The sequence below is a fragment of the Cucurbita moschata genome, unplaced genomic scaffold (genome assembly GCF_002738365.1).
Source record: "Cucurbita moschata cultivar Rifu unplaced genomic scaffold, Cmos_1.0 Cmo_Scf00008, whole genome shotgun sequence".
Taxonomy (NCBI): Eukaryota; Viridiplantae; Streptophyta; class Magnoliopsida; order Cucurbitales; family Cucurbitaceae; genus Cucurbita; species Cucurbita moschata.
In genome coordinates, this window is record NW_019268524.1 from 1932786 (window position 1) to 1953552 (window position 20767).

At 35.7% G+C, this 20767-nt stretch overlaps 2 protein-coding genes and 1 long non-coding RNA gene across 5 annotated transcripts in view; 2 read left to right on the forward strand and 1 right to left on the reverse strand.

Moving 5' to 3' along the window:
• LOC111446086 (WD and tetratricopeptide repeats protein 1-like) overlaps nt 1-8421 on the forward strand; it is a 12690-nt gene extending 4269 nt beyond the window's left edge. The window contains exons 7-20 of one of the 3 annotated variants that reach the window (XM_023084744.1): nt 366-481; nt 589-706; nt 1212-1317; nt 2377-2519; nt 2604-2771; nt 3425-3535; nt 4144-4255; nt 4931-5274; nt 6110-6200; nt 6530-6625; nt 6707-6777; nt 6864-6991; nt 7526-7644; nt 8033-8421. In XM_023084744.1, coding sequence (XP_022940512.1) covers nt 366-481; nt 589-706; nt 1212-1317; nt 2377-2519; nt 2604-2771; nt 3425-3535; nt 4144-4255; nt 4931-5274; nt 6110-6200; nt 6530-6625; nt 6707-6777; nt 6864-6991; nt 7526-7607 — 1686 coding nt within the window. In that variant the 3' untranslated portion in view covers nt 7608-7644; nt 8033-8421. The remainder of the gene's footprint in view (nt 1-365; nt 482-588; nt 707-1211; nt 1318-2376; nt 2520-2603; nt 2772-3424; nt 3536-4143; nt 4256-4930; nt 5275-6109; nt 6201-6529; nt 6626-6706; nt 6778-6863; nt 6992-7525; nt 7645-8032) is intronic. The other 2 variants (XM_023084746.1, XM_023084745.1) reach the window with 2 other exon arrangements.
• Nucleotides 8422-10046: 1625 nt separating this feature from the next.
• On the forward strand, nt 10047-13494 carry LOC111446088 (transport inhibitor response 1-like protein). The gene is made up of 3 exons (XM_023084747.1): nt 10047-11273; nt 11465-11966; nt 12047-13494. The coding sequence occupies exons 1-3, from the start codon at nt 10672-10674 to the stop codon at nt 12827-12829; spliced, it is 1887 nt and encodes a 628-aa protein (XP_022940515.1). The 5' UTR covers nt 10047-10671; the 3' UTR covers nt 12830-13494.
• A 4215-nt stretch (nt 13495-17709) lies between these two features.
• LOC111446722 lies at nt 17710-20093 on the reverse strand. Its single transcript, XR_002711133.1, has 4 exons — nt 20029-20093; nt 19842-19934; nt 19274-19537; nt 17710-17787 (listed from the first exon to the last, which is right to left on the reverse strand). It is a non-coding gene; the product is annotated as an uncharacterized LOC111446722 (long non-coding RNA).
• Between the last annotated feature and the right edge of the window lie 674 nt (nt 20094-20767).

Genomic DNA, 20767 nt, shown 5'->3' on the forward strand with positions numbered 1-20767 from the left:
AGACCCCCCCCCCAAAAAAAAATATATATTTATCATCTTCAAGTGGCGTTTCAGTCTTGTCATTATCCTGACATTCCTTCTCTTCAAGCTAAATGGACATTGCAACAATACCCTTAACTTTTTTTTCTTGGGTGGTGGTGAGTGAGGGTTAGATGTATGCTTAATTTGACATGCTATGTCGCAGCAGTTTATTTATGCAGTCATGAGGAAGGCCCTTTCAAATATAATTAGCTGCATCAACAATTGAGAAAACATTCCCTTTTTTTGGGGGGGGGGGGTTCATTGTTACCTGCATCAACCCTTTCTATTTTTTTATTGGTATCAGTTATTGGGGTTCATTGTTTTCACGTTAAGCTCATTGGCAGCTTGATTTGCGGTGTGGAGCAAAGAGGTCTCTGGCTGATCCTCCCAGACAAACCCTAGCTTTAAAATCTTGTGACATTAGTACCACTAGGCCTCATTTACTTCTAGTTGGTGGAAGGTATTCTGCTATTGCTGGCACTCCACTTAGAGGAATCGCTGAAAAGGAAGAAAAAGTATGAGGGTCTAACTGTTCTTGTTTCAACTTCTATTGATTTTTATATGCAGTGATGCATTTGCACGGTTATATGATAGAAGGATGCTGCCACCCTTGTCTTCCAGCCAGAAAAGGATGACACCACCTCCTTGTGTTAACTACTTCTGTCCAATGCATCTCTCGGATCGGGTGAGTTCAGGAACTGCTATTAATCATAGTCAACATCAATCTGGCAACAGCATACTATTACGGGAAACATTATCAAGTAGTAATAATCTTGAAAGTCAATTTAGTGTATACAAGCTGGGATGTAAAGACAGTTCTTCTTGTCAATATGTATGGCCATGTCTCATATTTTGCATAACTCATGATATTGATGCATATCTTAAATGTTTCTCTCTACTTGAGCAAAAAAGTTAAAAAAAAAAAAAAAAAAACCTTCTGTTCATGTTAATCTGATGCCGCATAATTAGTAGTTTTATAAATGAGAATTCACAATATATTCATGTATTTAGCAGTACACTATATTTGTCTCCAAAACTTTTTTGGTACGACACTTCCCCAATGGACTGTTTTAATTTGTAAGAATTGCACTTTATTGTTTTAAAAACATATAATTGCTGTTGCTAGATTTCTAACCATCTTTGGTTCTACGAAGTCAAACACCTTATCTCATACTCCCCTCTCTTTTTAGGTTCGCTCGGGTTTGCATCTGACTCATGTTACTTTTAGTCCGAATGGAGAAGAGATCTTGCTTAGCTACAGTGGAGAACATGTATATTTGATGAACGTAAATCATGGTACATATTAAAATTTAAGCTTCTTTTGCACTTCATACTTCCTATTTATTTGTTTTTATCACTATTTTGATTTTTTCTTCGTGGTAACTTCTTGGGAAAAATACACTTTTGCTGAAGGTTAGAGTTCGGTAGCATTTGGGTTCATGAGTTTTCAAATTCAAAGGTTAGCCCATGAGTTTTGGATTTAGTTGCATTTTGGTCCCTCCATCCAATTTTCCATTAATTACTAATGAGGAGGGAAGAGGAGGGAGAAGGGAGAGAAAGAAAAAGAAAAATACTAAAATATTTTTCTAACAAAAAACAAATGTCACATTAACATTTTATGGAGGGACCACAACTAAAACCAAAACTAAGAGGCTAAACAGTCAAGTTTGAAAATTCAGGCATTTAAATACTACTAAACCCAAATCTTAGGGACATATAGTAGTAGAAAAAGTTTATCTATCAAGGTATTGTTTATTGACCATTATGATTATAGTAAAGGTGCATTTGTTATGCAGTAATGGTTAGAGGAGAGTAGGCATCCTAAACCCATAATACTTGGGCATGGACATGAAAATAAAACGTAAAAATTGTTACTTCATATATTTTATTGAACTTTTATTTAGAAATTAGTTTTAAATTCAGTATGAATTAACATATTAAGTAAAATATTCTTAATACATGTAAATTAGCTTCTTACAATTAATTAGGCTTTAAAGAATGTAATTGGGTCTTAGATCATTAATAAATCTATAACCAAATCACATTTCCACATGAAATGGTTAGCCATCCTATTTCCAATCATCACGTTCTCACTCCTGCATCTACAAGTATTTGTTATAAATTTACTGTAGAATGCCATTTTATGCACTTTACATAGATGATGGCTGTTTCAAAGCCAAGTTATGTTGATTTTCTTAAGAAAGCATCTTATTGTGAATTTTCTTTTCGAGTTTGCAATCAGTGTTTTATTTATCAGTTAGATAATGCCAACTATTGTATTTTTTAACGAATATTTTGATATTTAATGTGTTTTGATTTAGTTCTTCTGATCTATATATTTTTTTTCCCCCAAAGCTGGGCAAAGTACGATGCAATATACATCAGGAGATGTATCTAAGTTAATGAGCTTCACTCCCATACTCAATGGATTGGAATTGCAGTATCCTATTTCCAATTTATCCAATAGTCTGCCTGTAAGTTGTGGTCTTAATGCAAAGGTGTGATTCTCATATGAGTGTTTCAAATGAAACAATGTTATTACTCGAATGGTTCAAATTTATAATCTATCAAGAATTTTTCAGCTTGATAAATGCAGAAAATTATTGCAAATTGCTGAAAAATGCACGGAGGTTGGGAACTACTTTGGTGGAATTGAGGCATGCAATGAAATTTTGGATGGATATGGTCGTAATATTGGAGTTATTTTCAAGCATGATTCATTATGCACACGTGCTGGTTTATTACTCAAGGTTCATGTTTAATTCCTTAGTTTTATTGCTTGAAATTCTACCTTATGTATTGCCCACAATCTTTGGTCTTCCACTTTTCTTGATATTTCGTACTAAGAAGACAATTTTTGTGGGGTTGGTGGTTATGGATATTCCTTGAGAACATATTGTGGCTAGTAAATGTAAGAGGTTTTTTTGTTGTTCAAATATTTTACTAAAGGAGTCGATGCCTTTCTACAAAAGGAATTTCAAAGAATCTTCTAATCTCCATTGTAGGACCTTTTTTTTTAAGAAATCGTTTAATATTTTTTCCTTGTGATTTTTGACTATCTCCTGCTCACAACAAGTTGGTGGTTTGGTTCAATGGCTCCATATTCTCAATTTTTTTAATAGAATTAAGCTTCCGAAAGGCACTTCAATATGTGTGGTAATTTAGGGGTTCTTAGCCTCCATTTCTATATTTATTTATTTTTATTATTATCGCAGCCATAAGTTTGAAAATGACCATTAGTTTTCTCCGTGGGTCAGGATAGAATTACTATCTACTTCAAATTTTTCTTTAGTCGGGAGCATCTGGGCTGATGTACTTTTTTTCCTCATTACTTCACTTTTATAAACTTTTACATGTTAGTATTTTCTTTGGTTTCTAATTAAGAAAGTTGAAATTTATTCAGCGGAAGTGGAAAAATGATGTTCATATGGCAATAAGAGATTGTTACAGTGCTAGGAAAATTGATCAGTCCTCTTTCAGAGCACATTACTACATGTCTGAAGCTTTATCACAGGTAACTCTTTTCTTGTTCTATGCTACCGCTTGCTTCAGTTTTCGTACTTTGGGGAGCTATGTCTCTTACATAACTTTTCTGGTTTAAGATAAAATAAAGAGTCTCAAAGGTTACTTGGTGCATAGTTGAAGTAAAATTGTTTTGTTTGTTCGCAAGTGTGAATTGTTCAACAATATTTGAAAATGTTCAGAAATTACATGTTGGTCTTGATCTATAGGTGGAAGTTAGGACTGCTACGGTCATTTGTTCATATTAACATTAGTTTATCATTTCAGGAGGATTTATAGATATGGTTGGTTGAAAATATTTCAAGTAGCTGTAAAATCATTAAACGATTTTATTTTATTCTTGTTATGATCCTTTTCTTTTATGTATTGAGTCTTTCTATTATTTAAGAAGGCTATGTACCTTACAATTAATTAATCGGAATACAAACATTTTATTCCATTCAAATCTAGATATATCATTTTTATTTATAATTAATTAGTATAACAAATGAATAACACTCCTGACGAAGTTGGATTCTCATTTCCAACTTCTGTAAAATGTTTCAACTTGTAGTGAAAGATTCAATCCTTCTTTTTCATATTTTCATTCTTCTCTTGCAGCTGGGTAGACATAAGGAAGCCCTAGATTTTGCGTTTGCTGCTCAGTATTTAGCCCCATCTAATCCTGAAGTGGCGGAGAAGGTGGAAAGTGTAAAGAGGGACCTTGCTGCAGGTAAATGATTGTTTAGAAGATTTTATTTATCTTTGAGTGAGGTCTGGGAGAGCTCAGTAGTTGAACATCAAAACTTTTTCCAGTGGAGGATTTTGGGATTGAAATAAATGCATTGCTGTTACGGTGTTGAGAGAACTGAACTGCTCCACACCAATCTTTGATCTTACTTTATATAACTACACTGCATTTTGGATTTTATTCTACTGAAGTTCATTTTTGTAGATCCTTTTGGCATTGCTAGATTATTGTTTTGCTCTTTTTGTTTGTTTGTACTATCCGTATTTACGAATACTTCTTCTCCTTAATTTTTTTTTTTTTAAAGAATAATGGCTGGAAGAAGGAATCAACTGTTGTAACTAACTGAAATCAGCATGCTTTTTGTTGACTCCTACTAGTAGATGATTTTTTTTTCCTGTCATCTTCCATGAAGGTCTTGTTTCCTAGTCTTGCAAATTCAAAATATCATATCTCAAAATTTGTAGTTTGATCTTAAGGTATATTTATTTGTGCGAAATGCTAGCTTATCATTAAATGCCTTCAAAATGTTTGTTTGTTGTAGACTGCGAGGCTTAAATGCCTTCACAGTGATGTTGTGAACTTTGTTTAAACATTTTGCATCTTGCTATTTTCCTGCTCACTTTAGGGTTTTGATTTATTAATTTATATTGTAACCAGCTGAATCAGAAAAATCAAATAAAAGCAATGATGGAGCTCTAAGATCAGCACCGTTAGGTGGAGTATTATCATTAAGTGACTTTCTTTACCGCTCAGATGCAAATAGTGATGTCTCACAAGATGGGCTGAGATCGGAAAGAGAAGATTCTGACTATGACGAAGAGGTGGAGCTGGACTTTGAAACTTTATCAGGTGATGAAGCCCATGATGTTGATTCCAATGTTCTACAAGGAAGTTTAAATCTTAGAATACATAGACGAATTGATCCTGCGAGAGAAAGGGTTGGCGCAAATGGCACCTGTGGGTCTCCTTCATCATCACAAAATGATGGAATACTTTATCAGGTTCCAGTAATACTTTTCTTTTGAATTTCACGAATTTCCTCATAATTTTTCCTTTACAAATTTTAAAAATTCTGTTTATGCTGCCACTTAAGTTGCAGTCAAATATGACTCCGTTGGATTGAGAAGTTTGCAAGATGGCACATGCTATGCATGTTTAAATAGATGCTTTCTGCCACTTTCAATTATTTTGGGTTGCTTAGAACGTTTGAGAAAACCACTACTGTTATTGCCGTATTATGCATATCTTGGGTCCATGATAAATGAACTCCGTGCCAGTAGAATTCGATATGATGTATGACGTTCTATCAAATTTGGTTGGCCAATTTTCGATTTGCCAAGGGACTGTGTCCTTTATCTCCATAGTATTTTTACTTGCAATTCAGTTTCTGGAAAGAATAGGGGGCGGGAAGACACATCTGTAAGTTTAACCGTTGGTTTCCGGATGATTACATTGACAGCCTCCCTTATCTCCCGGGGATACACAGAAAAAAGTTAAAATACGATTTGTTTCAAATGGATACTCATTAGGAATGAGGGGGGGAAAAATTTGTCCAAGCCTTCCGGCAGCTGTTAAAGCGAGGAGGGTAATAAACCATGACTTTTAGCTATTACAAACAAAAGTCTCTTCTGAAGTGATCACTTGTTTGGGCGCATTAGGTGGATTATGACATGACATAAGTTATTTATAAACCATGACTTTTGCTTTCAACTGACTAGTACCCAGAATCTTCTTGTCTTTTGTCTGGATTCGAATATTATTTGCTTCTGTATGTTTACCTTAGTTAATGTAATGGTATCTTCATACTGAGTGAGCTTTGTGTTATATTACATGCAGCCTGAACCCGTCATTGATATGAAGCAAAGATATGTTGGTCATTGTAATATCGGAACTGATATTAAACAAGCTAGTTTTCTCGGGCAAAGAGGTATTCACCGAACCATGGGATCGACAAATTGTATTATAAATTGATAAAATTTTAGGTTCCTGAAAGTTTCTTTGGGTGCATAGTTGTTGCCTTGTCACCCCGAGGAAATTGCATTTAAGTTAAATTAAAAGTTCTTTTATGCACTATTAGGGTTTTGTCAATTTCATCCTTATATTTGCAATCAATCCTATCTTTACCCTAAAATTTGAATTTCATCCTTAAATCTGTATTTACATGATAATTAAACTCCAAGAAATGAATGTGGAAAGATAGGATTAATATTTGTGTTAATTTTTTTTTTGTTAATCTAATTAAAATGATATTTCCAGGTGAATATGTTGCCAGTGGAAGTGATGATGGGAGATGGTTTATTTGGGAAAAAGGAACCGGTAGACTGATTAAAATTCTCGTTGGAGATGGAGCTGGTAAGTATCATTGTATAATTCTAGAGATGAATTGTTATCATTTTAACCCAATCCGAAACTGAATTATTATCACTTTTTCAGTTGTGAACTGCGTGCAAAGTCATCCATTTGACTGTGCCATTGCTACTAGTGGGATCGACAATACCATAAAGGTAAGTTCTATTATGTATGACAAAATGTTGTGAAATGGCCATTGATCTTTTTCTCTGAGTCTTACTGATGCCATCGTCTCTCCCAGCTATGGACTCCAACTGCTCCCATCCCTTCAGTTGTTGCTGGTGGAGCGGTCGGACCGCAGGCTGCCGATGTGTTGGCTGCAATAGAGAACAATCAGCGCAGACTGTGCCGTAATAGAGAAGCCATACTGTAAGCCTCATTGATCCCTTGGTCTTCATAAAATATGTTAAATATGCATCACTTATTATGCAGAGTTTTGTTGGCTCAGAGGTTTATAACTCATTTTGTTTTGATTTTCATGAGAGGCTTTGAAATAAATAACTGACCAGATGATTTCTATCATCATATCAGTTCTCGACGGTTTTAAATATACACTTCATAACTCACAACATTTGAGATTTCAATATCCCCTAGTAGCCACAATGAGAATTGATTTTTTTTTTTCTTTTCCAAATACCCGTTACGTTTCTACCTACTCCATTGATCTTTAGGCCAATCCAACCCGTTATTCTTTCTTCCTCCATTATCTTCTCATCTTTTTCGTGTAACCAAGCAGCATCTTTTTTTTTTCTACTTCTGCATATGCCAGTTCGTTATATCTATCTATCTATCTATAGCGATATATATCTATATATCCCAATCAAGTATTTTGTACTATTTTATGTTTTTTTTTTTTGTTTTTTGATGATTACTAAGGAAATTATGAATTTTTATTTGCAACAGGCCTTTTGAAATTTTAGAACGGTTTAGGATGCATGATTTCTCAGAAGGGAGCCTTCATCCATTTGAATGTGCTCAGAGTTGAAGTTCTAGTATTATTAGTTTATATGGGATTCACGCAGGTTAGTGCCTTCAAAATAAAAACACACATTTTCTATGTTTATTACTTTCACGTGCAATCATAGTAAAGAAGGTTTCAGAGGGATTCCTCTTAAGCTTTTCACGCACGTGCGCAAGGAAGCAATCACACTTCACAACTTCCTGTCATGTTCCCTTGGTGCACCACTGTTGGCATCTTATTAGTTGTCCTGTGATGCCGACCTCCACACACACACACACACACACGCATACATTGTATGTGAATTTTGGTTAAACAAAATTATATACTAATCTTTGATTTTAGATCATGATATCAAACAAATTATGTTATCTAAAACGCCTTCCTTTTACCAAAAGCTCATAAGAATTTAACTCTTGTACTAATTTTATGTTTTTTTTTTTTTTTGACAGAAATTGGACTAGTATAATTGGTTTAGTAGCGGTTACCGCACTGAACATATCGTTCAACAAACTCCTATGGGATCGAGTCAGGTCATGAGAAACCTTGTTCAAGTTCTCATTATAGAACATTTACCAACCAAGCTACTATTTTCAAGGGTGTTGGATTTTATTTAATTTTTCTCCTCTTTTTTGCGTTTGTAAATTATTGTAAATGTTTATTTTCTGCAGTTTTCTACTTTTATAACTTGCCGTTCCTTCCATTACAATTTCGTCGCTTTCGTTTTTTCTTTTTTCTATATATGTGGTAATGTTTAACGTTATGATGTACAGAATAAGATGAAGGCCGGCTTAATCGAGTTTTGAGTACATGTATATGGCATGTGCCTTCGTTCCATTTTGTTATAGGTATTTTGTTTAGAGCTCTCTTAGTTTCTCTAAATCAAAGTATTTCTAATTAATCTACACGTATTTGCACATATACAATTATTGGTAATATTCTATATACTATCATATTATTCATAAATAATATAGGATAATGAAATTGATTTACTAAATCATATAGGATTATATAATATATTATAGAAAGTAGTAATTTGAGAGAGTAGTTAGCTAGTGAGAATGAATTGATCGGAGTGGTCTCAGGATTTTGGGCCATTTCTCTTTTTCACTAACAAAACCTGCTTCAATTAATTAAATTTACAAGATTTTTGGGTCATTTTAGAGGTAATTACAAAGATAATGAACAGGAAGTCAATACGAAAGAAATCTTAATCCTTTGACTGATGAGGTATTTCGCTCTTTTACTCTCTTGTAAACACTCCTTATTCATGAGATGAGACAGAATTGATCGAGTGGTCTCAATCAATTCAGGTAAGAAGTGGAATTTGTAAGCTCAGTATTGATAATTTATTACATAATTGGCCCGGTTGTATGCAGATCCATATACTCAACGACCCCACTCGACCTGACTATCCCTAGTCGCTACAATAATGCTACCATTGCCGGCTTCACCCTTACCTGGGCTTTTCCCATTGTACCGCCTAGAGGCCCCCACCACTCTATAAATTTGTAAATAGTTACTACTCTATAATTGTTTTTTTTTTTTTTTTGGAATAATGGCTAGATCCTAATTTTAAATATAATCTGGACTGAATTAACCTCATCTAAAAATCAACATACTCTCTAAAAGCAAATTCCTAGGAGTTATTCAAAAAAATCAGCAACAATGTAGGGTTCATTCATGTTCATAACTACTGCCTGCCTCCTTTTCTTTACCATTCGTGGCTAAAATCTTCTACATTTTCCTTTTTCTATCGCTTGTTAATAGTGTTTTATCATCGACCTCTATATCTTAACTTGAAGTCTCCATGTCACTGATTTTCAAAATCATTATCAAAACAAGATACCACACCAGTGGAAGTTATATATAGAAAATAGAAAACTAACCATTTAAATTTAAAAAAATTCCAAATTTGAACCTGAATCTTGGTTAAGCCATATTCAAATATATTTTTTCCCTTGCATTTTATTGAATGAGGATATGTATATGGTCGGTCATTCCTATTGGGGCGACCCTCAACTCGACTATTGACCTATTTTCGAATAGGCCCATGCGATTGGCCCCATGAACCTTAAAAGGGCTTTATTTTGAATGCACAATCAGAGTTCTTTAGATAAAAAGAAAAAAGGGGAAAAAAAAAAAAAAAAAAAAAACTTCAGGGTCATTTTTGCCATTCTACGGCTACGTACCTGGAGAGAGTACGGAGGGGAGTGCGTATTTCAATTCCCCATAAAGGAAAAACAGTTGAAGTAGAGTCATAAACAAACATGCATTTCCTTATCTTCACCAGTTCAGCTTCCATCAAATGCCACACAAATATTGGAACCCCGCTGATTCCCTTATCTAATCTGCACTTAACAAATTCACTATTCGTTCGGACTATTAGAATTAAATGCAAATAATATCAAGTTGATTTGGGTATATTCGATTGAAATATATGAAAATTCCAAAAAAATCCCAGAATGAAATGCAAACCACAAATCAAAAGATGTTGGGAAGTGCAGTAGAGGACAAACGGTATCTGGTAAATGTTCGACCTCAATTATGTGCGTGAGCTGTGTAAATTCTCGATGCCGCTTCATGTGCACTCTGTAATTTACGACTAAACTAGGGGGGTCCATCCACAAATTTTTGGTTTTTTTTTTCCCCCCCTTCTCTTTTCTGAAACAAATGAGTACTTGTTTTTAGCCTTAGGGCAATAAATATGGAGGAAATTATAAAAGTAAGAATTGAGATGAAAGGACAAGATTGTTGAGGGAAAGTCCCAAATAATAGAGCAGCTGTGTTGGAACCATTAGGGAAGAAAGAGAGAGAGAGAGAGAGAGAGAGAGAGAGAGAGAGAGAGAGAGAGAGAGAGAGAGAGGACTGAAGAATCCCAATGCCCAGAGATACAGACAGCAGAGCTCACAGTTCATATTCCACCATCCTTGTGATCTGTTACACTAATCTCTTCTAAACTCCTTACAATCCTTTCTCTGTTTTTCAAGGCCCAGAATTCATGATCTGATGTGAAGTTGTCTTTTCTTTTCCCAAATCGGAAGAGGGGATTTTGAGAATAAGAGTGGAGTTGGTGATTTGTGTTAGTTACATGAGAGTGGAGCAAGTAGAAATGTCTCAAGATAACGATCGGCCCCCAACTCTGGATCTGGGTAGTGACGCCGCCGCCGCCGCCGCTAACAAAACGCGGAATTGCAGCGGCGGAGGCGGAGGCTCCGATGACGTAGGTGGGTGTGGCACGGCTGAGAACGTGCTTCACAATGTTCTTGAGAACGTGCTTCACTTTCTCACTTCCCGGCAGGACCGGAACGCGGCGTCGTTGGTCTGCAAGTCGTGGTACCGAGTGGAAGCACTAACCCGATCCGACTTATTCATCGGAAACTGCTATGCTGTCTCCCCTCGCCGTGTTATGTCGCGGTTCAACCGGGTTCGGTCCGTGACGATCAAAGGGAAGCCCCGGTTCGCAGATTTCAACATGATGCCTCCTGACTGGGGCGCTCACTTCTCCCCATGGGTGGCGTCCATGGCCAAGTCCTACCCTTGGCTCGAGAAAATCTATTTGAAGCGCATGTCTGTGACGGACGACGATCTTGCCCTGCTGGCCGAGTCTTTTCCTGCCTTTAAGGAGCTTGTCTTGTTTTGCTGCGAAGGCTTCGGCACCAGCGGGGTTGCCGTTGTTGCCTCCAGATGCAGGTACGCCCCCAAATTTCCTTGAGTTTGTATTTTCAATACTACCTTCGTTGGTCTGTCTTTCAAAAATGTGTGCTGCGGGTGATGGATTCTTTGAGTTCAAGTAAAGATGTGTTGTAGAATGGTTTAGAAGGATGCTGCATTTTGGTGGGGATGTGGAGGGGGCTACTAATGGTAATCTTGTTTTTTTTCAGGCAACTTCGAGTACTTGATCTGATTGAATCAGACGTAACTGATGATGAAGTGGATTGGATATCTTGTTTCCCGGAGAAGGAAACTTGTCTTGAATCTCTGATCTTTGATTGTGTAGAGTGTCTCATTAATTTTGAGGCACTGGAGATGTTGGTGAGTCGATCCCCATCGTTGAAGAAACTCGGGGTGAATCGTCACGTTTCCATTGCGCAGCTCTACCGTTTGATGATTCAGGCTCCTCATCTAACACATCTTGGAACTGGTTCATTCAGTAATTCAGAGGCTATGGTTAATGGGGAGTTAGAGCCTGACTATGGCTCAGCTTTTGCTGCTTGCAAATCCTTACTTTGTCTCTCTGGGTTCAAGGACATTCTGCCTGATTACCTACCTTGTATCTATCCAGTTTGTGCTAATCTCACCACTCTGAATTTGAGCTATGCAAATATAACTGCCGAACAACTCAAACCAGTTATAAGCCACTGCCACAAGCTCCAGACTTTCTGGGTATGTGATCTTTGGATAGAGATATCAAGTTGGGAAGAAATCTGGCATGCAGAGCTAACCTTTTTTCCTTTCTATTGCAGGCGCTTGATTCGATAAGTGACGAAGGACTTCAGGCTGTTGCTTCAAGTTGCAAAGAACTACGAGAACTTAGAGTTTTTCCTGCCGATGCTCGAGAAGATGGCGAAGGCCCTATTTCGGAAGTGGGGTTCCAAGCAATATCTGAGGGTTGCAGGAGATTGCAATATATCCTCTACTTCTGCCAGAGAATGACCAATGCAGCTGTGGTAGCTATGTCACAGAACTGCCAAGATCTTGTGGTGTTTAGACTGTGTATTATGGGACGACACCAACCAGACCATAAAACTGGAGAACCCATGGATGAAGGATTTGGTGCCATTGTTATCAACTGTAAGAAGCTCACTAGGCTTGCTATATCTGGATTATTGACAGATCGTGCTTTCAGCTACATCGGGAAGTACGGAAAACTGGTTCGAACCCTATCAGTTGCTTTTGCTGGAAACAGTGATTTGGGATTGAAATATGTGCTCGAGGGCTGTCATAGATTGCAAAAACTTGAAATCAGAGATAGCCCTTTTGGCGATGCAGCCTTAAGATCTGGTTTACATCATTACTACAATATGAGATTCCTCTGGATGTCAGATTGTAAATTGTCTCGCTATGGCTGCCAAGAGGTTGCCAGAGCATTGCCTCACTTAGTGGTTGAAGTGATGAGGAATGATAATCAGGAGTCGGATCACCTTCCTCAGATGGGTGATTTGGAGAACTATGTTCCTGTGTTGTATATGTATCGATCTCTCGAAGGGCCAAGGGATGATGCTCCAGCATGTGTAGACATCCTATAGAATTTTAGATTCCCTATTATTTCGTCTGGTTAAGCAAGATCACACTGTTCCAGGAAGGTCCTTTACCCCGCCCTATACAAGATTCCTGTCTCCCCTCTTAACAAACTTGACCATCTGTTTATTGGGTCAGAATCGCCGCAGAAAGTTCAATATTGAAGCATATTCCTATCCGATTCATCAGACTAAAGAATGTTATCATATCGGTATTTTTCGAACTCTTAATGTTTCTGCAAATCTGCATTCGGTAATTGTAAACAAGAGAGGTTCAGAGGAGGCAGGGGTTGTAGAGCAAGAGCTGACTTTAAGCCTTTGATAACCTTAAAGTGGGTCTTGTTGTCCATCGAATCGAGACAGAACTTTAAAACGTTGGAGGGTTGATGAACTAAGAACAAAATCTTCTCTAAAGGTCATGAATAGCAAGGGGATCCTCGCAGGTAAACAGTCTTACAAGAAACTTTTGTTTATCTAGATTCCTACGGTAGATGGTTTAGGCCATTGATGAGAGGACGGACACTAAAAACCGAGGTAGGATTCTTTTCTTTCCTAAAATTGATGATGATGTTGTTTTCTTTATCCAAGTGTAGAACCTGATTGTGGAGTTTAATATTGTTTAATTATCAGCAAATGTTAGATTAGTAATAAATGCTAAAACATATTGATGGACAGAATTCCCATATGCTAGCTAATGGTAAGGTCTCTGCTTTTGATTTCGATATCAATTGAGAGTGATATGGACATTGATGACTATGGGAAGATGTTATAGAAGTACAACTTGGAGGCCCCTCAACCCTCCTTTCTCACAGTGAAGTAAGTTGAATTTGTGTAACTGTGGGAGATTGTTAAGATTAGAAGAAGAGAGGGGGTTGGGTTGTTGAAGAGTTTAATGTGGATTGGGCGTTTTCATAGGTCACTGTAGGGTCAATCATTTGATGATTTGTCACATCCCCTGAGTTTGCGTTTTAAAGGAGCCATCCATCACAGTGGGCTCTATCTCTCTTTCATTATTAGGAGAGAAACAAAGAACCACTCCTTGGTAGGAAGAAGATAAAAGACAATGCCATCATCAAAGTGGGTTCTGACTGTGCATCTATGGCATTGAATGTGTGGGGAAGCAAAGCTGAGGCTTTGCTTTCTTGTCTAACCTTATGTTGTCTAAGCAAGTTGGCAACAGCGTATGCTCCTTCTGCCACCACCCCACACTACCCTTCCCTTTTACTATACAAGGAGGGGGAATCATGAGGAGGTCGAATGTAATTGGTTGGAAATGCGAAAGGATAAGAATTGAAGTTCCTAGAAGTCAGGAACGGAAATTACTTTTTTCCCCCTTAATATAGAACATCCTAGTCCATTATAACTAATCCCAGATAATATGTCTGAAAGAGAATAACAAAAGCAAAATAACAGTAAAGAATCCCCAGTTTTTGATTTTTTTAAGATTTTGTTTTCCATTAGATTTTTCGTTTGCCCTTCAATGGGTCAAATCATTTGTTACAAGTTAAAAGAAATTAAAGACCAATTGTATAAATTTAAAGAAATTAGAGAATTGTAAAGATGCAAAATTTAGAGATGAAGACACCACAGACGTCAGTGATGGATTCAATGTTCAATTCTGGTAATATTTATATACATGGAACTCGTTTTTATCTAAACTCCAAATGCATTCTTGCGTTACATTTTCTTCTGTTATAGTTATGGAGGAATTTGTCAAAATGTTAGCATGTCCAACTTAAAAAGTTATTTGAAATTTGAAAATTTTACTTCTATTCCTAGTTTAACATTGAAATTTTAATTATATCCAATTCAACAAGAACTTACATTAAAATTAATGGTACCATTAATATTTTTTTATTAATGGAGTTTCCAAACTATGTTTTCTCTACTCTTTGGCTAGTTGGGTCATTTTTGTAGATGAATGATGCTATTCTGGTCGTGCTCATGCATATTAGTTCTTCTCATGTGTTATATATTTTAGTTAAACATTTGGATTTTTTTTACTAGTTTAATTTGTGCAAATTGAGTACTTTAGTTCAAACATTTGTATAACTAGAGTTCGGGTATTTTATTGGAAGTTTTATAAAGTTGAAGTTTATTCAAGATTAAATAAGTGGCTTTTACCTTAATTTATAGGCTAAATATGTGTTTTAGTCTAAACGTTTAGGTATTTTTTTTTCTTAGTTGAATCACTATCGTTTTAGAATTTTCAATTTAATCCCTCATGTTTTGTTAACATTTTTTTAAATTATATCCCATCTCTTGATAAATATTAAAATTGAATTTATAATAAGCTTATATTGTATAATATATCCCTATTGAGTTGGAAAAGTATTAGAAAATGAATGAGTTCATCTACTTAAAAGGAATTTTCTAATTCTAATTTTTCAACAAATTTCCAAGAAGTTGGTAGAAATTTTGGTCTCTAAATTCTTGTCATTAAACCTTACCATCAACACATTTAAAAAAAAATTTAAACATAAGGACTAAGTTGAAGAAACACACTAATATAGGGACCAAACCATGTATCTAGCGATTTTTCTTTTATAGGGACCAAACCTGTATCTAGCGATTTTTCTTTTTTTTGAAAGATTGAACCCAATATCTATTTGCTATTGTCATGTCATATGCAATCTTAAAAGCAAATCTTTCTCAAAAAAATTCTTGAATTGAAAATATTTACCTTCCATGGAGGAAACCCCACGATGGCAAGAAGCTATTTCCAGCAACCGATTAAGCCATTCCTTTCAATCTGAAGCTGCGATTGGCCTTTGTGCACGTTCTAAAGTCTATGACTCGTCAAAGTTGGAGAATAATCAGAAATGGAGTTTCATTATTAAGACAACTCTCCACATATATCATGAATATGATATATTTGGGACATAATTTCTTTTGATTTTATTTAAATATAAAATTATTAAATATTAAAATTTAGAGACGAAATTGTTACTTGCAGTAAATAATTGTATATATATATTTATATATATAAAAGGCTGGTTAACAAACTAAAATGAAAAAAAAATATCAAATTTCAAAATGGATCATCATTATGACAAGAAAAATGGCCAACATAATTTTGATCAATTTTGTAGGACTGGAACACATGGAAAAAGAAACTAGGACTAAAATAAAATCTTGGAAGTTTTAACTATAAAATTAAATTAAGTTTTTTTATTAACTATTTTTTGTGGATTCAGTGCCAGTATCCAATAATAAAAAGGGTTTATGATATTCATTCCCCCTCTTCTATGTCGATGTCCAATAATACAAAAAGTTTTAGATGGGGTCCTTATCTAATGGAAAAAATGAATAAATACAAAAGAAGGAGCCTCTTCTATCTTCGATGAAGCCAATCTATTGAATAAAGATGTATTATCGGGTAACTTTACTTTTCACAAGTAGATAACATAGAAACAAAATGATTATCATCAATCCCCCTCAAACTTTAGAACCTACTAAAAATGATATTTTTTTAACTTGAAAATGATAATAACGTTGCAAATCTCAACAGCAAAAACAACAAAAGAAAAATCATATGCCGGCCTATACATAATTTTGGTTAAAGATATTATACATTCTAACCTACTTTAGATTATTTTTCTTTTGATGCAATATTTTAAGACAACCATACAGGATATTTCTAATATTTTTTTAACTTAATCAACCATACGCATGCAATGGCTAACAACCCCCATACTCATTAAGCGGGTCCTAGCATACTTGCGAGACTAGAGTGCCTCTTAAAGCCCAAGCTCAAAGGGGTTATAAAACTCCTAATTCCGCAGTGGGTGGACCCATTTATTCTATCTGAGCTTATTAGTTGTATTTTATTGATTTATTTTAGTCCTAAATTGATAAACTAAAATGTCTTTGTAAGCTCAAGCAGTTCTAATGCTATTACTGTTAAAAGTGTTAGTGGATACTTAACTCTCTGTATGATTCCAACCGGTTTGCCCTGCGACTTCAACTTCATTATAGCCGTCCATTCTGCACAATGCTTCATTAGCTCGGGACCCTAAAACATACAAAAAAGAAGGCAAAAAAATGTAAGCTCTTTCAGTTTCTTTTTTGATAGTGTTTTCTTCACACTTGCAATTGACGATTCTTCTAAACTTGTCACCTCAAAGCCTTTAAATTCAGCTCTTTCCATGCTAGGAAACAAAAGATTCATATGTAAATATCAAGTTGCCTAGCAAAAGTATATGATAATACACCTGTGATTAGCATTTATGACATTATAGGTTCCATTGATAGCTTAGCTTATCATTTAGTATTTTGTTTGTATTTATGCATATTAAATACAATGTAAATCGCAAATAACGAACAGAGAAATGAGTTTGGGATTCCACAAACCATGACATCCTTCAATGCACAAAATTTTGACAAGATTTAGCATCCTCACCTCTATTATCAACTGCTAGGCAACATGGATAATTTCCCTTCATGATGGTGAACCAAAGTTCTATCACAGACTGAAATTGCTGTCTCATATACCATGACATCCTTCAATGTTTTAATTTTAATTGTACCTTTCTATGCCCTTGACAGGATATAAAATCTTGACCGATGATCAACTGCTAGACGGCGTTGGCAAATTCTATTAATGCTGCTCAAATTTTAACCCTTGTTCATCTGAACTGAATTTGTGATTCCATATACTGTGACTGTATCACATTCTTATTGTACCTTTCCAGATACTTGACAAGATATAACATCTCACCAAAGATCAACCACTAGGCAATACCGGAAATTCGATTTCATTTATGACGGTGGGAATTTTGACCCGTGCCCATCATGAACTGAATTGCTGAAAAACTTCTTTTAAGCTTTTTCAGAGCACTAGCAGAGAACACACCCCATTGACCAGAATGCATGGACCACAGAGATAACCTGTTCATTTCTCTGCGGGATTGATTTTTAATTGGTCATGAGTTGTCTGCCTTCAGTGGATTTATTGGATGACCTACCTATCAACATTAGAATGAAATCATAAATCCATCGCAAAAGTTACAGCAGACGATAAAAAATTTAGACAGTTTCTCAAATGAATGATGTAAAAGCTCATATATTCCTCACAACCCGTACTATGCGCCTGCAGGACATAGTACAGAACAAGTCCCTTGAATCTTTATCAGCAGAACATCATAGTCGTTATGGTTGTTTATTATATAGTTTCCGAAAATATGCTACAGGCAGGTAATTTGAAGTTCTGAAGTTAAAATACTAAATGAATGTTGAGGATTGTTGAGGGGAGTTCACATTGGCTAATTTAGGGAATGATCATGCATTTATAAGTAAGGAATACATCTCCATTAGTACGACGTCTTTTTGGAGAAGCCCAAAGCAAAGGCATGAGAGCTTATGCTCAAAGTGGATAATATCATACCATTGTTGAGAATCGTAATTCCTAACATGGTACCATAGCTATGACTTTAACTTAGCCATGTCAATAGAATCCTCAAATGTCGTATAAAGAAGTTGTGAGCCTCGAAGGTGTAGTCAAAAGTGACTCAAGTGTCGAATAAAGGGTATACTTCTCTAGAGAATGAGTCGAGCCTCGATTAAGAAGAGGTTGTTTGAGGGCTCCATAGGCCTCAAGGGAGGTTCTATAGTGTACTTCGTTCGAGAGGAGGATTGTTAGGAGGGAGTCCCACGTTGGCTAGTTTAAGGAATGATCATGCGTTTATAAGTAAGAAATATCATATCATTGTGGAGAGTCGTGAATTCCAGCAACTACAAAAGGTCTACCCATGCTTGATCTTAACCTAAATTCCAGCAAGTGATCTCACTCCATATTCAAAAGTAGCCAAGTCAGACGAGAAAGGAGAGGGGGGAGAGGTGGATGTGTATTACAGGCTATGGAGCAGTGTTATGCTAAATATAAGTTGCATCGCAACTCCCAAGCCTATAAAAGAGAAATGTTCAGAATGAATAACTCCTTCAGCATCTCAAGGACCCTTGCAAAACCACAAACATGCAAATCCATATATCAGATGTCTGACTTCTGATCATCCGACTTTTCAGTTTTACAGCATCGTCAAAATGACAAACATACAAAGCAACAAGAACAAGCAAGACCACGTGCATTTTGATGCATTCGCTCAATAATTTTTTTGGAAAATGTTAGAAGTTACATCCACCGCTTTGACTTCAGAGTTGAATTTACCTCAAGTAAAAGATACAAATTGAGAGAAAGAAAAACTTCCATATCATTATTCTTGTAAGTTCTCATTTCAGAAGCTTTTTGTCTAATAATAATATTTAGGGACATCTCGAAACCAATCGCAGCTCAGCCTTTTCTTTTAGTAGTTCATATTCTGTTTTACTGTGTCTATTTTGGAGAGTTCGTATACCAAAATGAGAGCTAGTGGATAAATTAACCACAAAAGCCAGCGAGAAAAGTACATAAAATCACGCAATTCAGACTCCAATGTGAAAAAAAATCAAATATACCTCGTAAGAGCTCCAATACACGCTCGCCATCTTCATGGAGAAGAGGCTTATCATCGCGACACAATGAAGTTTGGCAGATGACGATATAGCGTTCGCATAACTGGTCAGCAGATGCGAACAGGTAGTAGTGTTCAGAAGCCATCATTAGCTGCTGTTCTGGTGCGTTCTCGCAATTCTCCCGGAACATTTTCTCACAACAAACGTTAGTGAGAACTTCAGTTCCTCCTGTAATTCTTCTCGCAGCGGCATTAGTAACACTAGGCCCTGTTTTCAATGTCAAACAAAAAGGAGAAAAAGAAAGATCGTGAAATGCGTTCGAAAATATGGAAGTTGTGGTTCTAGCACACAGCTAACTTGGACTACTTACTGTTTCAGATCAATTATGATTCTACAAACATGGATCATAAGTGGAAACATTAACGAACTAACGAAAAAGTTCGCGACACTGTTCGAAAATTGGCGCGCAATGCTACTCGTAATGTAATTTACAGGACGGGAAGACAGTACACAAAAGTAAACATTAAGAATCAAAAGAAAATCAAGAACTCAAGATACTACCACATTATACATTTCTCGTGAGATCCTCAGTCATCTCGATCCCCTCAGCCGCCATCTCTCAACCATCTTTCGTACACGATCAGAAAACCTAAGAATCCATTGACTATAAACAAACTGTTAGCAAACATAAACGACCTCCAAGTTACGCCAAAACCTAGACGAAAGTCATTTTCAGAGGCAATCTTGAGTATACTTACAACTTGATAGACGCTGCCGCGGAAGAACAGAAGTAGAGATGGATGGATAGACAAGTGGACAGGATCAATGGAGGTCGGAGGAAAGGCCTCAAAGCACTCGAGAGAACGATCCAGCCATAGGAGAGCGCCAACCGTAACAACACGGAGCTGAATTTGAAGATAGTGTGATCGGAAAAAAATGATTTCACCCGGGAAGGCCTGGTAGGATACGGTTAGAGTTTTTTTTAGTATTAAAATTTAAAAAATCGAGATAAATTATACACAATTAAATTATCTCTATTTTCATTAATTATTATATTTCGACCAAAAATAATAACCTTAGCCTTCACATATTATTATTAAAATTTCTAAAATTATTTAAAAATAATATTTGAATTATGTATTTTCCCAAAAATTAATCTTTTCAAAATTTTGTGAAAGATAGAAATTATTATTATTTTATTTAAAAAATACTCTTCAAATTTTAAAAATATTTTTTTTATAAAAAATTTAAACAAAATATGTATTTTTTTTTTTAAGTTTTTATTAAAAATGTAAAGATATTAAATTTTTTAAATTTCAAATATATTTTAGAGATAACATACAAACTTTAGTATACAATGAACATGACAATCCGAACCGATCTAACTCGAATTCTAAGGATTAGATTAGATTAGATAGGTTACAAAATTGGGTTGGATTTAGTTTTCTAGAAACTTGGGTCGGACCAAGTCCGAGCTTAGTATACTTCAGGTCAATT

Excerpts from the sequence above, each read along its gene's own strand:
- LOC111446088 (XM_023084747.1), top strand. The coding sequence starts at position 10,672 with ATGAGAGTGGAGCAAGTAGAAATGTCTCAAGATAACGATCGGCCCCCA. Across the intron at positions 11,274-11,464 it reads GTTGTTGCCTCCAGATGCAG|GCAACTTCGAGTACTTGATC; the intron begins GTACGCCCCCAA and ends GTTTTTTTTCAG. Across the intron at positions 11,967-12,046 it reads ACAAGCTCCAGACTTTCTGG|GCGCTTGATTCGATAAGTGA; the intron begins GTATGTGATCTT and ends TTTCTATTGCAG.